The sequence below is a fragment of the Vulpes lagopus genome, chromosome 8 (genome assembly GCF_018345385.1).
Source record: "Vulpes lagopus strain Blue_001 chromosome 8, ASM1834538v1, whole genome shotgun sequence".
Classification (NCBI taxonomy): Eukaryota; Metazoa; Chordata; class Mammalia; order Carnivora; family Canidae; genus Vulpes; species Vulpes lagopus.
The window spans coordinates 116,499,804-116,517,255 of record NC_054831.1 but is presented as its reverse complement, the minus strand read 5'-3'; the positions used below and the strand labels follow the sequence as shown (position 1 = coordinate 116,517,255).

At 35.4% G+C, this 17,452-nt stretch overlaps 1 protein-coding gene across 4 annotated transcripts in view; it reads left to right on the top strand.

Moving 5' to 3' along the window:
- The window catches only part of PHKB (phosphorylase kinase regulatory subunit beta), a 219,759-nt gene that overhangs the window by 39,417 nt on the left and 162,890 nt on the right, over positions 1-17,452 (top strand). For all 4 annotated transcript variants that reach the window (XM_041766919.1, XM_041766922.1, XM_041766920.1 and 1 more), the window contains exons 4-5: positions 1,007-1,145; positions 13,005-13,104. In XM_041766919.1, the coding sequence (XP_041622853.1) occupies positions 1,007-1,145; positions 13,005-13,104 (239 nt within the window). The remainder of the gene's footprint in view (positions 1-1,006; positions 1,146-13,004; positions 13,105-17,452) is intronic.

Genomic DNA, 17,452 nt, shown 5'->3' with positions numbered 1-17,452 from the left:
AATTTAATTTTTTAATCTTTTGGAAGGAGCAGAGTGCTTTAGAACTTAAAAAAAACAAAACTATCCTAAAAGAAGTTGACAATGTTAATCTAGATTAGAGTAATTTAATGTATTTTGTGGAAAAACATTTATAATTAGGAATAAAGTGGCTTTTAGGAAATGTAGTTTTGGTGGGTATATTTTTATATCTTAGGACTCTTGTATAAAAGGTAGTAAAACATTAATTTCAGGCTTCTTTTCTTTAAGTAAAATTTTCTCCAAATATTTATTATTTGTTTTCATGTCATATAAGGATGGGATTTGGTTAGAAATGTTAAACATGTCTCTAGCCTGTATAATACGATATGTAAAGTAAAACATTCCTCTGAACACCAGACAAGTTAGTCATCAGGGGAAAACAAGATTTGGGTTTCTCTAGCAGTTGAGTTGGCTTTGGATTTAGTGACTAATAGCACTCTTTGTTGTACATTTGCTTTGTTGAACTTATTGTTCAAAATATACTTACTTTTGATTGATTAATTTTTCTTGTACCTATTGTTGCCTTACAACAATTACTGACATTAGATAGGATATGCTAAAAGCTTTTGTTTTTTAATTTAATTTAATTGATTTATTTGAGAGAACATGTGATAAAGGGGAAGGGGAGGTGGGAGAGGGAGAAGCAGACTCCCCACTGAGCAGGGACCCTGGGATCATTACCTGAGCTAAATAAAGGCAGACCCTTTACCAACTGAGCCATCTAGAGGGCCCTGCTTAAAGCTTTTTAATTGCTAATTAGCTGAGTCCTTTCCTCAGATGTGGAAACACCCTTCCTTCTGGGTAGATTCCCACTTAAGCCGGAATGACTTACATGAAGAGTTTCTGCATCCTAAAAAGTTGCATATTATAGTTAAGTTTAGGAACACCACCATTGTCAGAAGTAGGATGAAGAACTGAAGATTAAGATCTTCAGCCCAATGAAAATGGATGGCTGTATAATTCATTTTTTTCTTGTGTTCCATTCCAGTCAAGTCAACATTGCTACTGTATCAAAGTCCAACCACAGGTCTCTTTCCCACTAAAACATGTGGAGATGATCAGAAGGCAAAAATCCATGACAGTCTGTATTGCGCTGCTGGGGCCTGGGCTTTGGCTCTTGCATACAGGTAAGCTGGTGTGTGCTCTTCTAGTGACTTTATGTATGCATAATAGGGTTTTGTTGGCCTAAGACAGACTGGGCAGCTATGTTTTTGCTCTGCTGCTCATTCACTATGTGATCTATGACTGCTCACATCTCTTTTTAGGCCTCTAAACATTTCAGTTTTCCTAAGGATTTACACAAGACTAGTTCTAACATTTTATGACTGTCACCAAAATTTTTTTATCTCAAGGTTTTTAAATAATCATTCATCTTTGGCAGAATGTGCTTCTCATTCTCCTTGAGTTGGTTGCTTTCAGAGGGACTTGATGGCTGATCAAATTTTGCAAATTATAAAACTGGGGCTCAGGCAGTTAACAGATTTATCCAACATTACATAACTAATTAATGATTGAGCAGATCTAAGACCCTCCCCCATCCCACCCCACCTGACCCCAGTTTAGTGTTTTTCCTACTGCAGTTTCTTTGTGGTATCACTTATTAAATCAGGGTGTGTGTAATAATTATTTTATAAAGTAAACAAAAAAATCCCTTCAAACTACAAAATATCTTCTTTATTTTGTTATATATGGAAAACATCCAACATGTGTCCTCACTTATAGTCTATAGTAATACATTTTAACCATTACTAAGATTAGGTTTCTGAATATTAATTTTCTGAAGTGAGACAAAAAAATATTACAGTTAGAAAATTGTATCTTTAACATGAACATGATTTCTCTGTCTTAAATTATTGATGTGTTGGGATCCCTGGGTGGCGCAGCGGTTTAGCGCCTGCCTTTGGCCCAGGGCGCGATCCTGGAAACCCGGGATCGAATCCCACGTCCGGCTCCCGGTGCATGGAGCCTGCTTCTCCCTCTGCCTGTGTCTCTGCCTCTCTCGCTCTCTCTCTCACTGTGTGCCTATCATAAATAAATAAAATAAAATAAAAAGTTAAAAAAAAATTATTGATGTGTTGCATTTGTAAAAGAAAATTAAATACTGAGATAATATGAAACAATCACGTTTAGCACACTGGTTTGCTTATCTACAGGCATTTCTTTACATACTGTGTGAGCACAGTTTAGCTTCATTGAATGTCAAGCTACTACTGGTCTTAAGAGTATAAAGAGCACCAGTAGTATCTTAACCAAGTGGTCAAGCTAATAATGGGACAGTAGGTGCTTCACTGTGACATAGTGGTGAGTGGATATCATGAATGTTGACTTCTTAACAAAATGATAAAACAGATCTACCTGTGAATAAACAGACAAAGCCATATTGTGGCTACTTATAAGACAACTTGCCTAGACTCTTAAAAAATGTAACTATCGTAGAAGTTACATACATATCATATGTATGAATATAACTAGAGTAAAATTGACTTAAAAAAGATATGACAACCAGGAAGATGGCAGAGTAGAAGGATCCTGAGGTCACTTTGTCCCACAGACATTCCAAGATAACAGCCACATCAATGTAACTAACTCTAAAAATGACCTGATGACTGACAGAACAGACTTTTACACAGTTAATTGTAGAGAGGAGGCCACATCCAAAAGAGTGGGAGGGGCAGAGACATGGTTGAGAGCCAAATCCCCTGTGAGACTAACTACAGAGGAGAGGGATACCATGAGCCTAGAGAAGTCAGAGGATCAGACTCCACACCAGGCACCCCAGGCACAAGGCACACACTGGGAAGGTGAATCCCTATTACACTGAGCTTTGAAAACCAGTGGGGCTTAACATCAATAGTTTTTACAATCAGTAGGGTTTAATTCTTTAAAAATTCCTAATTTTGTTTTGAAAGAGCTGGAGGGTGATAGGAAACCTTGTTCCTGCCTTTAAAAAGCCAACATAAGGAGTAATGTGGTTGGGGGACCCCTGAGTGGCTCAGCAGTTGAGTGTCTGCAGTTGAGTGTCTGCCTTTGGCTCAGGGTGTGATCCTGGGGTTCCGGGATTGAGTCCCACATAAGGCTCCCTGCATGGAGCCTGCTTTCCCCTCTACCTGTGTCTCTGCCTCTCTCTGTCTCTGTCTCTCATGAAGAAATAAAATCTTAAAAAAAAAAAAGTAGTGTGGTCGACATACAGCATAGGAAGAACAGTTTGAAAAGTGTGTGGGGGGATCCCTGGGTGGCGCAGCGGTTAGGCGCCTGCCTTTGGCCCAGGGCGCGATCCTGGAGACCCGGGATCAAGTCCCACATCGGGCTCCCGGTGCATGGAGCCTGCTTCTCCCTCCGCCTGTGTCTCTACCTCTCTCTATCTCTCTCTCTGTGACTATCATGAATAAATAAATAAAAAATTAAAAAAAAAAAAAAAAGAAAAGTGTGTGGGGTCTTCATAAAGGAGATTTATTTATTGTTATCAGAACAGGTATTGGAGGAGGAGGGATCTTTTGGAGACTTCTCCAAGAACAAAAGAGGTGGCAGGTGACATTTCTTTCCCCCTACACAGCCTAGAAAGCAAGACAGTTGCAGAATTAGCACAAACACTCTCCACTTATCTTGTTGACACCAAGGGCCCTGCTCTTGTGTTCTCCTGGGGATCTATCCCATTCAACCAGCTCCATTCAGCAAGCATGTCTCCCCAAAGCATCTCCTTTGCCAACACACTTTGCATGTATTCCTGGCAGGGATTGGCATTATTTTACAGTGACTCCTTTCCTAGGGAGTGGAGAAGATAACCACATAACCTAGTGAGTCCACAGTTCCAGCAGCTGAACTTTATAGCTAGCCGTGCAGAGAGTACCTTACCAATCGGTGTGACAGCAACCATGGCAGTCAGACTAGGCCAGGCATCTGGTTTGACTGCCAGCCCCAACCACTAATGACAACTTGTCAGGGGATAGGAAAGGATACCATTCTGCATGTCAGTGCAGTCAGCCCCAGCAAGTGGACTGAAGGCAGGCATCTGATCTGATTGATGATACTACTCAAATACAACTCTGATACCCCTGCAAACTGGCTTCTTAACGATATGGAGGTAAAACCCTACTTGGTACATCAACAACAGGCAAAGTGGGCCATTGCAGCCAATAGGACTGAAGGCAAATACAACTCAGCCATAATACTAGGGTGTATACAACCCACATAGGAGACACCTCTAAATAAAGCATCTAGTTTGGTGAATAGGGGGCATTGTACTATAGGGCATGACAAAACCTCTTCTTCATAAGGCCATTATTTTTTAAGAACAGGAGATGTACCTGACTTTTCTAATACATAGAACAAACAGAATTAGACAAAATTAGGAGCAAGAGAAATATGACCCAAATGAAAGAACAGAACAAAACCACAACAAAAAAAGCTAAATGAAATGGAAATAAGCAGTATGTCTGATAAAGAATTTAATGTAATGGTCATAAAGATCCTCACTGGACTTGAGAAAAGAGTGGAGGATTTCAGTGAGGCCTTCAACCAAAAGAAGATGTAAAAAAGAACTAGTCAGAAATGAATAATTTGAATAATTGAGACAAAAAATACACCAAGAGAAATCAATAGAAGATTAGAGGAGGCAGAAGAATGGATTAGCAACCTGGAATATAGGATAAAGGAAAGCAATGTGGTTGAACAGAAAAAAGGATAATAAAAAATGAGAATGAAGAGATTTCAGCAACACAATCAGCTGTAATAATGTTCACATTATAGGGATCCTAGGAGGAGAAAAGAGAGAGAAGGGGCAGAAAATTTATTTGAAGAAATAAGACCAAAATCTCCCCAAATCTGGGGAAGGAAACACATCCAGATTCAGAAATGAAAAAGAGCCCCCAATGAAATTAACCTGAGGAGTTCCACACCAAGCCACATAATTAAAATCGCAAAAATTAGTGACAGAGAATTTCAAAGACAGCAAGAGAAAATAATAAGAGACATAAAGGAAACCTTATAAGGGTATTAGCTGATTTTTCAAAAGAAATTTTACAGGACAGAGGGATATATTCAAAGTATTGAAAGGAAAAACCTGCAACCAAGAATACTTTACCCAATAAAGTTATAATTTAGTATACAAGGAGAGTTTCCAGAAAAAAGTTAACGGAGTTTATCACCACTATACCAGCTTTCTAAGAGTAGTTAAGGGAATTCTTTGAATGGAGAGAAAAGGCGATAGTCAAGAGTAAGAAAATTATGAAAGGAAAAGAATTCACAGAAAAATGCAAACATAATAAAAGCAGATTACTTATTAAACTAGTATCAAGGTTGAAGGAAGAAAACAGTAAAATTAATTATATCTATAAAAATCAAAGGATTCACAAAATAAAAGAATATAATTTATGACATCATATATATAAAATGTGGGGAGGAGGGAGTAAAAATTTAGTGCTTTTCAAATGAGTTCAAGCATAAGTGACCATCAACTTAATATAGACTTGTATGCATAGGATGTTGTATATGAACCCAATGGTAACCACAAATCAAAAACTTATAATTGATACACAGAAAATAAAGAGGAAAAAATCCAAGCATAAAACTAAAGAGCATGAAGAGAAGAAAGGAATAGAGGAGAACTATAAAAACAAGCATAACTCAAGTAACAAAATGGCGATAAGTACATATCTGTCAATAAATTACTTTAAATGTAATTGGACTAAATGCTCCCATCAAAAGACATAGTGTGACTGAATGGATAAAAAAGCAGGACCATCATCTATATGCTACCTACCAAAGACTCACATCAGAGCCAAAGACACATGTAAATTGAAAGTGTAGGAATGGAAAAACAGTTATCATGCAAATTGAAGCAAAAAAAAAAAAAGCTCAGATAGCAATACTTGTATCAGACAAAATAGACTTTAAAACAAAGTCTTTAACAAGAGAAAAGGGTACATTGTAATGAGAATAATATGCTAACAAAAGGGTATAATAATTGTAATTATTAATGCACCCAATTTGGGAGCACCTAAAATACATAAAACAACTATTAACAGACAAAAATAAACTGACAGGAATACAATAATAGTGGGGGACTTTAACACCCCACTTACATCAATGGATAGATAAATTGGACAGGAAGTCAACAAGGAAACAGTGGCCTTGGATGACACAATGGATCAGATGGACCTAACATATATTCAGAATATTCCACCCAAAATAAGTAGAATACACATTCCTTTCAACTGCACATGGAATAGTCTCCAGGAGACTTGGTCACCAAAGAAGTCTCTATAGATTCAAAAAGACTGAAATAATATGCATCTATTATAACCAAAACAGTATGAAACTAGAATGTAATCATAAGAACAAAGTTTGGAATGGGCACAAATACACAGAGACTAAATAACATTCTACTAGGGATCCCTGGGTGGCGCAGCGGTTTGGCGTCTGCCTTTGGCCCAGGGCGCGATCCTGGAGACCCAGGATCGAATCCCACATCTGGCTCCCGGTGCATGGAGCCTGCTTCTCCCTCTGCCTGTGTCTCTGCCTCTCTCTCTCTGTGACTATCATAAATAAATAAAAATTAAAAAAAAATAACATTCTACAAAACAATGAATGTGTCAACAAACAAAAAAACTACATGCAGGCAAATGAATATGAAAACATGAGATGTCTGGGTGGCTCAATCAGTTAAGCATCTGACTCTTGTTTTCAACTCAGGTCCTGAATCAGGGTTGTGAGATCAAGCCCTGTATTGGGCTCTGCACCCAGTGTGGTGTTTGCTTAAAATTCTCTCTCTGTCTCCTTCTACCCTTCCTGTTTGTGCTCTCTCTTTCTCTCTGTCTCTCAAATAAATGAATAAATCTTAAAAAGAAAAGAAAAGAAAAAAAAGAAAAACACAATGATCCAAAATTTGGGGGATAAAGCAAAACCTGTTTTAAGAGGGGCCATTATAGCAATGCAGACCTCCTTCAAGAAAAATTTATCTTACAACCAAAAGATGTAGTAAACGAAGAATGAGCAATGCCAGTAGAAGAAAGGTAATAGTAAAGATTAGAATAGAAATAAATAAAATAGAGACAAAAAAAGATTAGTGAGGTGATTCTTTGTAAATCTCAACAAAGTAATTACACCTTTAGCCAGGACCAAAAAAAAAAAAAAGACTCCAAACCAGAAAACTGGAAATGAGGGAGTAATAACAACCAATACCACAGAAAAGAAAGCATCAATAATTATTAGGGAAATGAAAATTAAAACCACAGTGAAATATCACTTTATACCTCTCAAAATGGCTAAAATAAAAAACACCAGAAATTACAAGTATTACAGAGGATGGAGATAAAATAACTCTTGTGCACTGTTGATGGGAATAAAATTGGTACAGCCACTGAAAAAACACTATGAAGGTTCTTCAAAAATGTAAAATAGAATTACCATATCATTCAGTAATTCCTCTACTTGCTATTTACCCAAAGAATATGACAACACTAATTCAACAAGATTTATGCACCCCAATGTTTGTTGTAACATTATTGACAATGCCATAGATACAAAACCATTGTTTCCGTACCTAGAAATGTTCCAAATGTCCATTCATTGGTGAATGGATAAGGAAAATATGGATGCCACACAAACACACACACAGAGAGGAATATTACTCAGACATAAAAAAGAATGAAATCTTTCTATTTACAGCAACATGGAGGGATGTAGGGGGTATAATGCCAAGAAAAATAAGTCAGAGAAAGACACATTCCATATGGTTTTGCTCATGGAATTTAAGAAAACAAATGAACAAAGGAAAAAAGAAGCAAACAAAAAAGCATACTTTTAAATGCAGAGAACAAACTGGTGGTTGCTAGATGGGTGGAATAGATAAAGGAGATCCAGAGTACACTTATGTTGATGAGCACTAACTAACATTTGTTGTTGAATCATTATATTGTATACCTGAAACTAATGTAACACTATGTTAATTATACTTCATCTAAAAAAAGGAAAAAATCTAAAATGTTAAATCACTCAACAGAAAATAAACATGGCACTAAATTCTAATACTTGATTGGATCATAAATTAGAAATAAATTCTGGGATGCCTGGGTGGCTCAGTGGTTAAGCGTCTGCCTTCGGCTCAGGGCGTATTCCTTGGGTCCAGGGATTGAGTCCTGCATTGGGCTCCCAGCATGGAGCCTGCTTCTCCCTCTGCCTATGTCTATGTCTCTGTCTCTGTGTCTCTCATGAATAAATAAAATATTTTAAAAAATAAATCCTAAAAGTTATATTTTGGGTATGATTGGATAAATTTGTTATAGCATATATATTAGATAATTTAGTAACAATATTAAATTCCTTGGATGTAATAATAATATAGGTAGGTAGGTGAATGTCCTTGTTTTTAAGACACATTTTTGAAGTGTGTAAGGGTGGTAATTTTTGGTTTCCTTTCAAGAGTACAGAAAATAATTATAGAGAATACAAGCTAATTTTAGTAAATGGGGAATCCAATTGAAGATTAAGATTTTTATTCCTTGTAATGTCCTTTTAATTTTTATGTAGTCCTGAACATTTCCTAAATAAAATTTTTGGGGAATAGGGAATATTGCTTTAAAAAATAGAAGTGTATATGACTTTCCTCAGAAAGCTTTAAACATTTGATAGAGAATTTCACATCCTTTCTTTGTGGGCACACTGTGTATGTACCAACTCCCTGGATAATTTGTTTTCTTTTGTATATAAAGCATTACATTTTTTATATTACTAGCAAGGAAATTGATTCCCTTTTGGAGAATTGCAGGGGTACTTATAACAGAATTATTAAAGTCCTTTTTACTTTTTTTTTTTAAGATTTTATTTATTTATTCATGATAGTCACACAGAGAGAGAGAGAGAGAGAGGCAGAGACACAGGCAGAGGGAGAGGCAGGCTCCATATAGGGAGCCCGACGTGGGACTCGATCCCGGGTCTCCAGGATCGTGCCCTCAGCCAAAGGCAGGCGCCAAACTGCTGCGCTACCCAGGGATCCCAAAGTCCTTTTTACTTTTGCAATATTAAGTCGTGATGATTTGTTTAGAGAATTTCCATGTAAAATTAATAGAAGATTTGTTTCCAATTCTACTTGTTTCTTTTTTTTTTTTTTTTTTAAGATTTTATTTATTTATTCATGAGAGACCCAGACAGAGAAACAGAGACACAGGCAGAGGGAAAAGCAGGCTCCACGCAGGGAGCCTGACGTGGGACTCGATCCCGGGTCTCCAGGATCACACCCTGGGCTGAAGGCGGCACTAAACCGCTGAGCCACTCTGGCTGCCCTCTAGTTCTACTTGTTAATGGCAATGAAGTCATACAGAAGATTACATTAGGAAGAATTCCTGAAAAATTAAGCTGTGAATATTTTCTCTTTAGAAACTTATATGTATTTCTGTTAATGTATGATATAAAATTATTAATTTTTAAAAATTGTGAGTAATTTGATTATTCTCATTGCATTGGTTCTCAGTCTTATTAACAATCTCATGAAACCTCATACTTGTTTGGATTTGTGTGTGTGTACTGAGGGCTTAAAAAGATTTTATGCACATTTATATTTTATACTCATGTAAGAGTATAATTTGGTGTTGTTTACTTAATTAGATAGTTTATTATTAGAAACAGTGAGGTGATTTCTTTGCAAAAATACACTTTGAAATAGTTTTTTTGAATATAGTATTATGGTTGCACTTTATTTTAGAGGAGGGAAGAAAAACTAGTATGTTTGACTTTTTATTTTTTATTTTTAAAAATATTTTATTTATTTGACAGAGAGAGAGAGAGAGAGAGAGCATGTGTTGAGGGAGAGGGAGAAAGAGAAACAGACTCCCTGCTAAGTAGAGAGCCCTATGTGGGGCTTGATTCCATGACCCTGAGATCATGACCTGAACTGAAGGCAGAGGCTTAACTGACTCAGCCACCCAGTGGCCCTATGTTTGACTTTTTGCTTATTTGTTTGTCTGTTTATTTATTTATTTTTAAGGATTTTATTTATTTATTCATGAGAGACATACACAGAGAGAGAGAGAGGCAGAGATATAGGCAGAGGGAGAAGCGAGCTCCACACAGAGAGCCTAATGTGGGACTCAATCCTGGGATTCCGGGGTCAAGCCCTGAGATGGAGGCAGACGCTCAACCGCTGAGCCACCCAGGTGTCCCTTAAAGTATCATTTATATGGGTGCCTGGGTGGTGCAGTCGGTTAAGTGTCTGACTGTTGGTTTTAGCTTGGGTCATTATCTCAGGGTCCTGTGATTGAGCCCTGTGTCCAGCTCTGCGCTTAGTATGGAGTCTGCTTGGGATTCTCTTTTCCTTTCCTTTTCTACTTGTGTGTGCTCTTTCTCTCTCTCTCTCTCTCAAAATAAATAAATTTTTAAAAATTTAAAATATAGTGAAATATCATATGTCATGTTGCAGTTCTCAATGTACTGCTGTTTAAAATTAAATTATATATAACTATATATTATAACTAATTATTTTATTATATAGTTATAATTAATTTCATTATGTATACTTATTTTTGTTTACATGGCTCAGTTTAAAACTTTCTGAACCTACTCAATTACACAAAATCTGTTAAATGAATCTTGATTTTATACTTTATGCTATTTTAAAAGGTATTATGTAATGTTTTTTCATTTTTTGTTTCTAATGATTTCTAGTGAAAAATATGACTTTACATTAGGCTTCAAATACGGAATTTAGTTCTTTTTTTATATTTGAGAGGAGTGATTTTTTGAAGAGTATTGACTTCAAAGAGTATGTGTAGATGGTCTAAATGTGTGTATATATATGTGTATATATATATATATATATACACACACATATATATATATATAAAAATGAGAATACACAGCCAACATTGAGGATATACCTTTGAAGCACTATCCAAGAGAGAGAGAGAGGTAGACTTCTGCATGAAATCAGCATATTTCCTCCCAGTTATCAGATTTATAACTGTTTTAGGAGTTGAGTATAATAGGTGGCCCTAGTTACTATTGGTAAACAATCAGATCATATGACAATTTCTACCAAACAGTATTGATTTTATTTTCCTTTAAGCTTGCTTGTAGGGACATAATGCACTAACAATAGGATTCAAGTGTTCAGTTTCTTCACTGGATATATATTTATAAGTATAAAATTCTAGTTCAGATATAATTGCAGGATTTCATATATTAGAAATATCAACACTCATACATAGCTTGTAATCAGTAAATGCACAGATTAAAGTTCTTTCATTTATTCAAAGTGTTCTTTAGATCATATTAAAACTTGAGTTTACACCCACAGAGTTTGTTAAAGAGGTAGAATATTGCCAGAGCCTGGTGGAAAATGTAGGAATTATTTTGGGTCATCAGATTCACTTTAAATCTTTGAAAAGGTAATAAAATATAGATTTGTGGCCTAAATGTTTTTACTCACATGCAACTATTCTTCTACTTTCTCAGAAGAGAAATACTCTTCTGGTTTCTATTTTATTTGCAGAAGAATTGAGAAATAAGAGAACTTCATTAAAATAGAACTCTATAGTGGATGATTTATTCTGAAATATTTTTGTTTTGGTTAAATGCTTATTGAAATTAGGGGCAGAGAATTATTTTAAAGACAATTTTAGAAGTACTTCATTTTTTTGTTTTTGTTTTTGCTTTTGTTTTTAGATGAAGTAGGAGTTGGAAACAAATTTGGACTCATTTTTAACCCAAAGCGTACTGTTTCCTTCATGTATTAATGCCTGGTCCATTGTTACCTATGCCTTAATTTGCCTCTTTTAAAACACTGGTGGGGATCCCTGGGTGGCTTAGCAGTTTAGTGCCTGCCTTCAGCCCAAGGCATGATCCTGGAGTCCCAGGATTGAGTCCCATGTCGGGATCCCTGCATGGAGCCTGCTTCTCCCTCTGCCTGTGTCTCTGCCTCTGTGTGTGTGTGTGTGTCTCTCATGAATAAATAAATAAAATCTTAAAAAAACCACTTGTGTAGGACATTAGACAAAAAAATACAGCACAGAGCAAAATCATGGTAGTTTTATTGTAGTTCCTGCATATGAAGGGAAGAATAATGTTCTAATGACAACTTACTTTTGTCTGACATTGACAATGCTATGTTAAAATGATCATTATTCCTTCTAACACTGGTATATGAGATCTGCAGTTGGAAGAGGAGATAATTGTAATATGCTTTTTAAGGAGACTGGTGATGCTTTTTATCAAGTGAGGATGATTGCCAGATATTTTTGTTAAGATTTAGTGAAATAGTGAATAAGTTCCTTTGATTTGCAATAGTGGGTAGCTCTCATTACCTTTTGGTAATGATAAATGGTAAAAAAAGGAACTTAAGAACAGAAGAACATCTTAACTTCACTTAATAGTTAGATTTTAGCTGTTTTTTTCTTTTTAAAAACAAATAGTATAAACAGTGGACGATTGATTTTAAACTAAGACCCAAGAATGTAAAACTGTACCCACATACATCATGTATCATACTGGATGTGTATTTATTTGAAGGCGTCCTTGACTAAAGTGCCCACCCTGACATTATTAAACATATGGCAGAACAAAGAAGGCATGTGTCTACTTCAATCTGTGTTTCTTTGAATCCAAATGGCCATTGCATAAAGGGATTGATAACTAAAAATTGCCTTTATTCTGTAACAGCAAATTAAAAAAAAAATCTTTGGTAGATTTTTTCCAATATAGAATATCCCTTAAAGTTTTAGCCAAGTCAATGTAGAAATATTGTATGCTATTTTTGAAGCAATTGGCTTACTTCCTTAAAAGAAGGATAAATCAACACAAGTTTCATCATAGGAATTTTTTTTTTTTATTGCAGCATTTCTACATCTGCTGGGAAAATGGAGTTTCACTGTTACAGAATTAGTAGATGTCGCCAGAACATAGGATTAGTCAGATAGTTAAATACTTAATTACCGAAAGCTCTGCTTCCTTTTCAAATGCATTTCCAATTTACTTCATGAGTTATCTCTCTCACCCAGGCGCATTGATGATGACAAGGGAAGAACCCATGAGCTGGAGCACTCTGCTATAAAATGTATGAGAGGAATTCTCTACTGCTATATGCGTCAGGCCGATAAGGTAAAACACTAGTGTGGACTGGAATTCTCACATCATTCTGAAGGATTAATTTAACCAGTATAGCAGTAGCATCTTCTGAAGAAGAATGTACTTTCAAAAGGTAAAGCCATATCCTGGGGCTGTCTAGATGGGTTAAAACAGCCTCTGCCTTCCCAGTCCAGGGTTTGAAATACTGAAATTGAAGAAACATCTTAAGCATAAGATGATTGAGAATTGTTATTTAGGCTTGAATTTGTTTGTATTTTGCATTTGGTGTTTGCTTGATAAAGACTCAGTTTCTCAGGAACCTTACAATATCTATAATTCTAACAAATATTATATTACTTAAGAAAATCCTTATCAAAATTCCTTTTGCTCATGTGATTGTCCTAGCTTAAGTGAACTTCAGTTTAAAAATACTTCATCATTTACATGTAGAGAGGACAGGAATTAATGGCTTAGAAAATAGCATATTTTATAGGGTTATTGTGGAAATTAAAATAATATAGTCAGTAATTATTATTAAAATAATATACATAATAAATACTGTAAAGTTCTATACAAATATAATGTGATATTTCTCCTACTTAACTACATCTCTGTGTCACCAGGTCCTAATATATTAAGTATTCATATACATTAGTGAGTATATCATAGTTCCCTAAGACTACCCTCAGGTTCAATGATTCATGGGCAAAGATGCACATCACTAATTATGCAGTCAGTTCTGATCAATTAACATTTTTGTAGGTTTTTATCTTGTGATTATTACATTAAGTTTTTGTGACTGCACATTTTCTTCTTAAGATCTGTATCTGAAGTCGAAGCTAAAAAAATTATATTCTGCCATTAGGATGTGGCAACAAGAAAATGTTAGTTGGCAGAAAAAGTAAATTTGTTCACCCAATGATAATAAAGATATGTAAAAAACCTGTAGTTGTCTGCTAAGATTTCACTTTGCAAATCATTATAAAGGTTTTTCAGTAGTTAAAATAATGTCATATTGGTATACTTGAATTAAACTAGTATGTCATATATTTTAAAGTAATTCTGATTAAATTTTTTTCCTAAGTGTGAATAATTTACTGTTATTTTACATTTATCATTTCATGAATGCCTCATGTCTGTGAATTAACTTTACTCTCAAGGAAACATTGTGAGAGCCATGGATTTCATGTTTACTTAACAAGCTGACAGATTGAAATTAGTATTGTTTATCAAAAGGAAATGATGATACAAAAAGTTCCTTGTGGCTTATTTAACCAGTCTTCACAATTTTTTTAAATTTAAATTTTGTTAGTTAACATACTGTGCAGTATTGGTTTCTGGAGTGTAATTCAGTGATTCATCACTTATATACAATACTAAGTGCTCATCACAACTTGTGCCCTCCTTAATATTCATCATGCTTCTAGCCCATCCCCACCTGCCTTCCTCCATCAATCCTCAGTTTGTTCTTTGTCATTAAGAGTCACTTATGGCTTGTTTCCCCTCTCTCCTTTATTCTTTTTCCCCTTTCCATATGCTCATCTGTTTTTTTCTTAAATTCCACATGAATGAAATCATATGGTATTTGTCTTTTTCTGACTAGTCTTCTCAATTATATTTTCTTTTGAATACGACTTGAATGGAACCTAAGAGGTCTTAAATTTTTTAAATTATAAAGAATTAGCATTTCTTTTCTTTATGTAGTTATGATGTTAGACAATCAGAATAATATATAAGAAGGTATGGAGCACGTTAGGATTAGGTATTTATGCATACCACAAAATATAGGGTTTTACAGATTTTAAAGCATTTTTTATTGTTGTAAATTTTTTTTTTCCTTAGAGTGCATGCACATGCATGTGGAGGGGGAGCAGTGTGCAGACAGAGGGAGAGGGAAAGAGAATCTTAAGCAGGCTGCCTATCTCAGAGCCTGACAGAGCTTGATTTTATCTCATTAACCCTGAGATAATGACCCTGAGCTGAAATCAAGAGTCAAGACACTTGACCGACTGAGCCACCGAGGCGCCCCTATAATCTTTCTTGATCCACATAACTTTGTAGAGTGAATGAAGGATATATCATAATTCACATGTGACTATGAGGGAGTGGTTCTGAGAGATTTAACCACACATGTCTGGCTCACTGCCTCCTACCAAACCTTCACCTCACTGATGCTCACAATTTCCTTCATGAGCCTGCAGCAGTAGGGAATGTTACCATATTTTAAAATGTGAAATATATATATCTTTTGACCTCTTCCTAAAACTAAAGTGGAACATATTTGTAGTGATCATTTGCTGTTTGACCTTAAGGTTCATCTTTGCCTTCTGAAGTAAAATCATGACATGCTTCCGGACACATTTTCTAAAAATACTATCTAAAAGAGATATTTTAATTCATTATGCATTTTGAATGAATAGAGTTGTCCTTGATTTGCAGAGTGTAGAGCAATCTGATTTCTGTAATGTATTACCTCTTAATGCCTACTTATTCATATTAGATATTTTTTAACCTCTAAATGTTCATATATGTATTCTCTCATTTACTTTATTTTCTAATACTCCCTAAAGAGAAGCATTCAGAATTTTTAAAAATAAATTCAGTTTGCATTTAGTAGTTAAGAAGGCACAGATTTCCTGTATAATGGGCTATGAATGTTGCTGTTCCTAACTATCTACATAAATAATTTGTTCATCTAAAATGTTACTGAGTAGCTTCTAGTTTGTGAAAAATCATTAAAATTTTATAAAATTTGTTCTTCCAGCATTCCCGTATGAGATAAGTTTTTGCACCTAAATGCTGAGTTAGATTATAAATTAAGAGTGGATGACAAAATATTCACCTTTTCCTAAATGACAAACTGTTTATTCACAATGATTTAAGTTTCCAGGAAAAATCTAAATAAAATACAAGTAGAGAAAACATTATTCTGGATTTTTTTTGGTCTATGAAATTTTTTGTTTAATCATTTATTTTACTTGGCAGGTGCCAGATATATATATAAAAAAGATTAATGTCCCCATATTTTTTGACTGATTTCAAGAATAGTTGCTCTCTATAATTCACATATAATACGCTCTATTAATATTCGGAGCATCTATAGTTTGGATCATATTTTTTCCTGAAATTTTAAATTATTTGTCTTTTAACAGCTCTAAGACTCAAAGCATAGTTACATAATTTCCCATTTGAGTATCTTTAATCATTTAAGAGTTGCTTTTACCCTGGCACAGTGATCAAATACAAATTCTCATGCTGGATATTTGTATGTCTTGAAGACAAATGACGAACACTACATTGTCAACTGTAGCAATAACTTTATTAATCTAATAAAATCTCATCTTTTTAGATCTTTATCAAGTAGGTATAATTTTAATTTAACCATATTTTTGTCTAAGAGCCCCGAGTAATATTCAGCATCTTGAGATAATAATGTAAAAAGAGTGACCACATTGATTTCTATTTGTGTAGTCTAAGACTGTGGCCAGCAGTTTCAGATACTGAGAAGAAACAGACTTTTCACCTTCTCTGAGTTTATGCTGGATGGCTTGGTCACTGTATACATAGAAGATATAAATCCTGGGGACACCTGGATGGCTCAGTGGTTGAGCGTCTGCCTTCAGCTCAGATCGTGATCCTGGGTCTAGGGATTGAGTCCTGCATCAGGCTCGCTGTGAGGAGCCTGCTTCTCCCTCTGTCGATGTCTCTGCCTCTTTCCCCCCTCTCTCTCTCATGAATAAATAAATAAAATCTTAAAAAAAAAAAAGATACATAGCCCTACCTTCATCCTCATCCTCTCATTCCTGATTATCTACTGGTAGGGCCTAGCTTTTATTGTTGACTTGAATGAGAAGGAGGGCTGTGTATTTGTTTGTGGGGTATTTGCAGGCCTCTTCGGGTTTGGGGTATAAAAGGGTATTAGCCCTCTAGCACAGCACTGTTCAGTGAACTTTCTGTGATAATAGAATGTTCTGCATTAATGTGTTGAACAATGCAGAAGCCACTAGTCATATATGGATACTAAGTATTTGATATGTAGTCAGGTGTGACTGAGGGACTGAATTTCTAAATTTTCTTTAATTGTAATTTATTTAGTTGTCTGTAGTTAGTGGCTACTGATGAAATTTTAGAATATAGGTAAGGTTTGGTATGGTGAGGTACAGAGCCAATGACCAAGAAAGAATTCTTGAGACATTTTTGGTGCAAAGTGGTGGTTTTATTAATGCATGGAGACAGGACCCATGGTTCGGAAGAGCTGCCTGGGAGTCCAGAGAAGTGGCCCATCATTTATTTTCAAGTTGGGAGGGGTTTGGGGATAGTGTACTCTCTAAGGAATTTTGGAAGCCAGGTTTTCAGGACTTTGAGGGGCTGGCTATTGGAA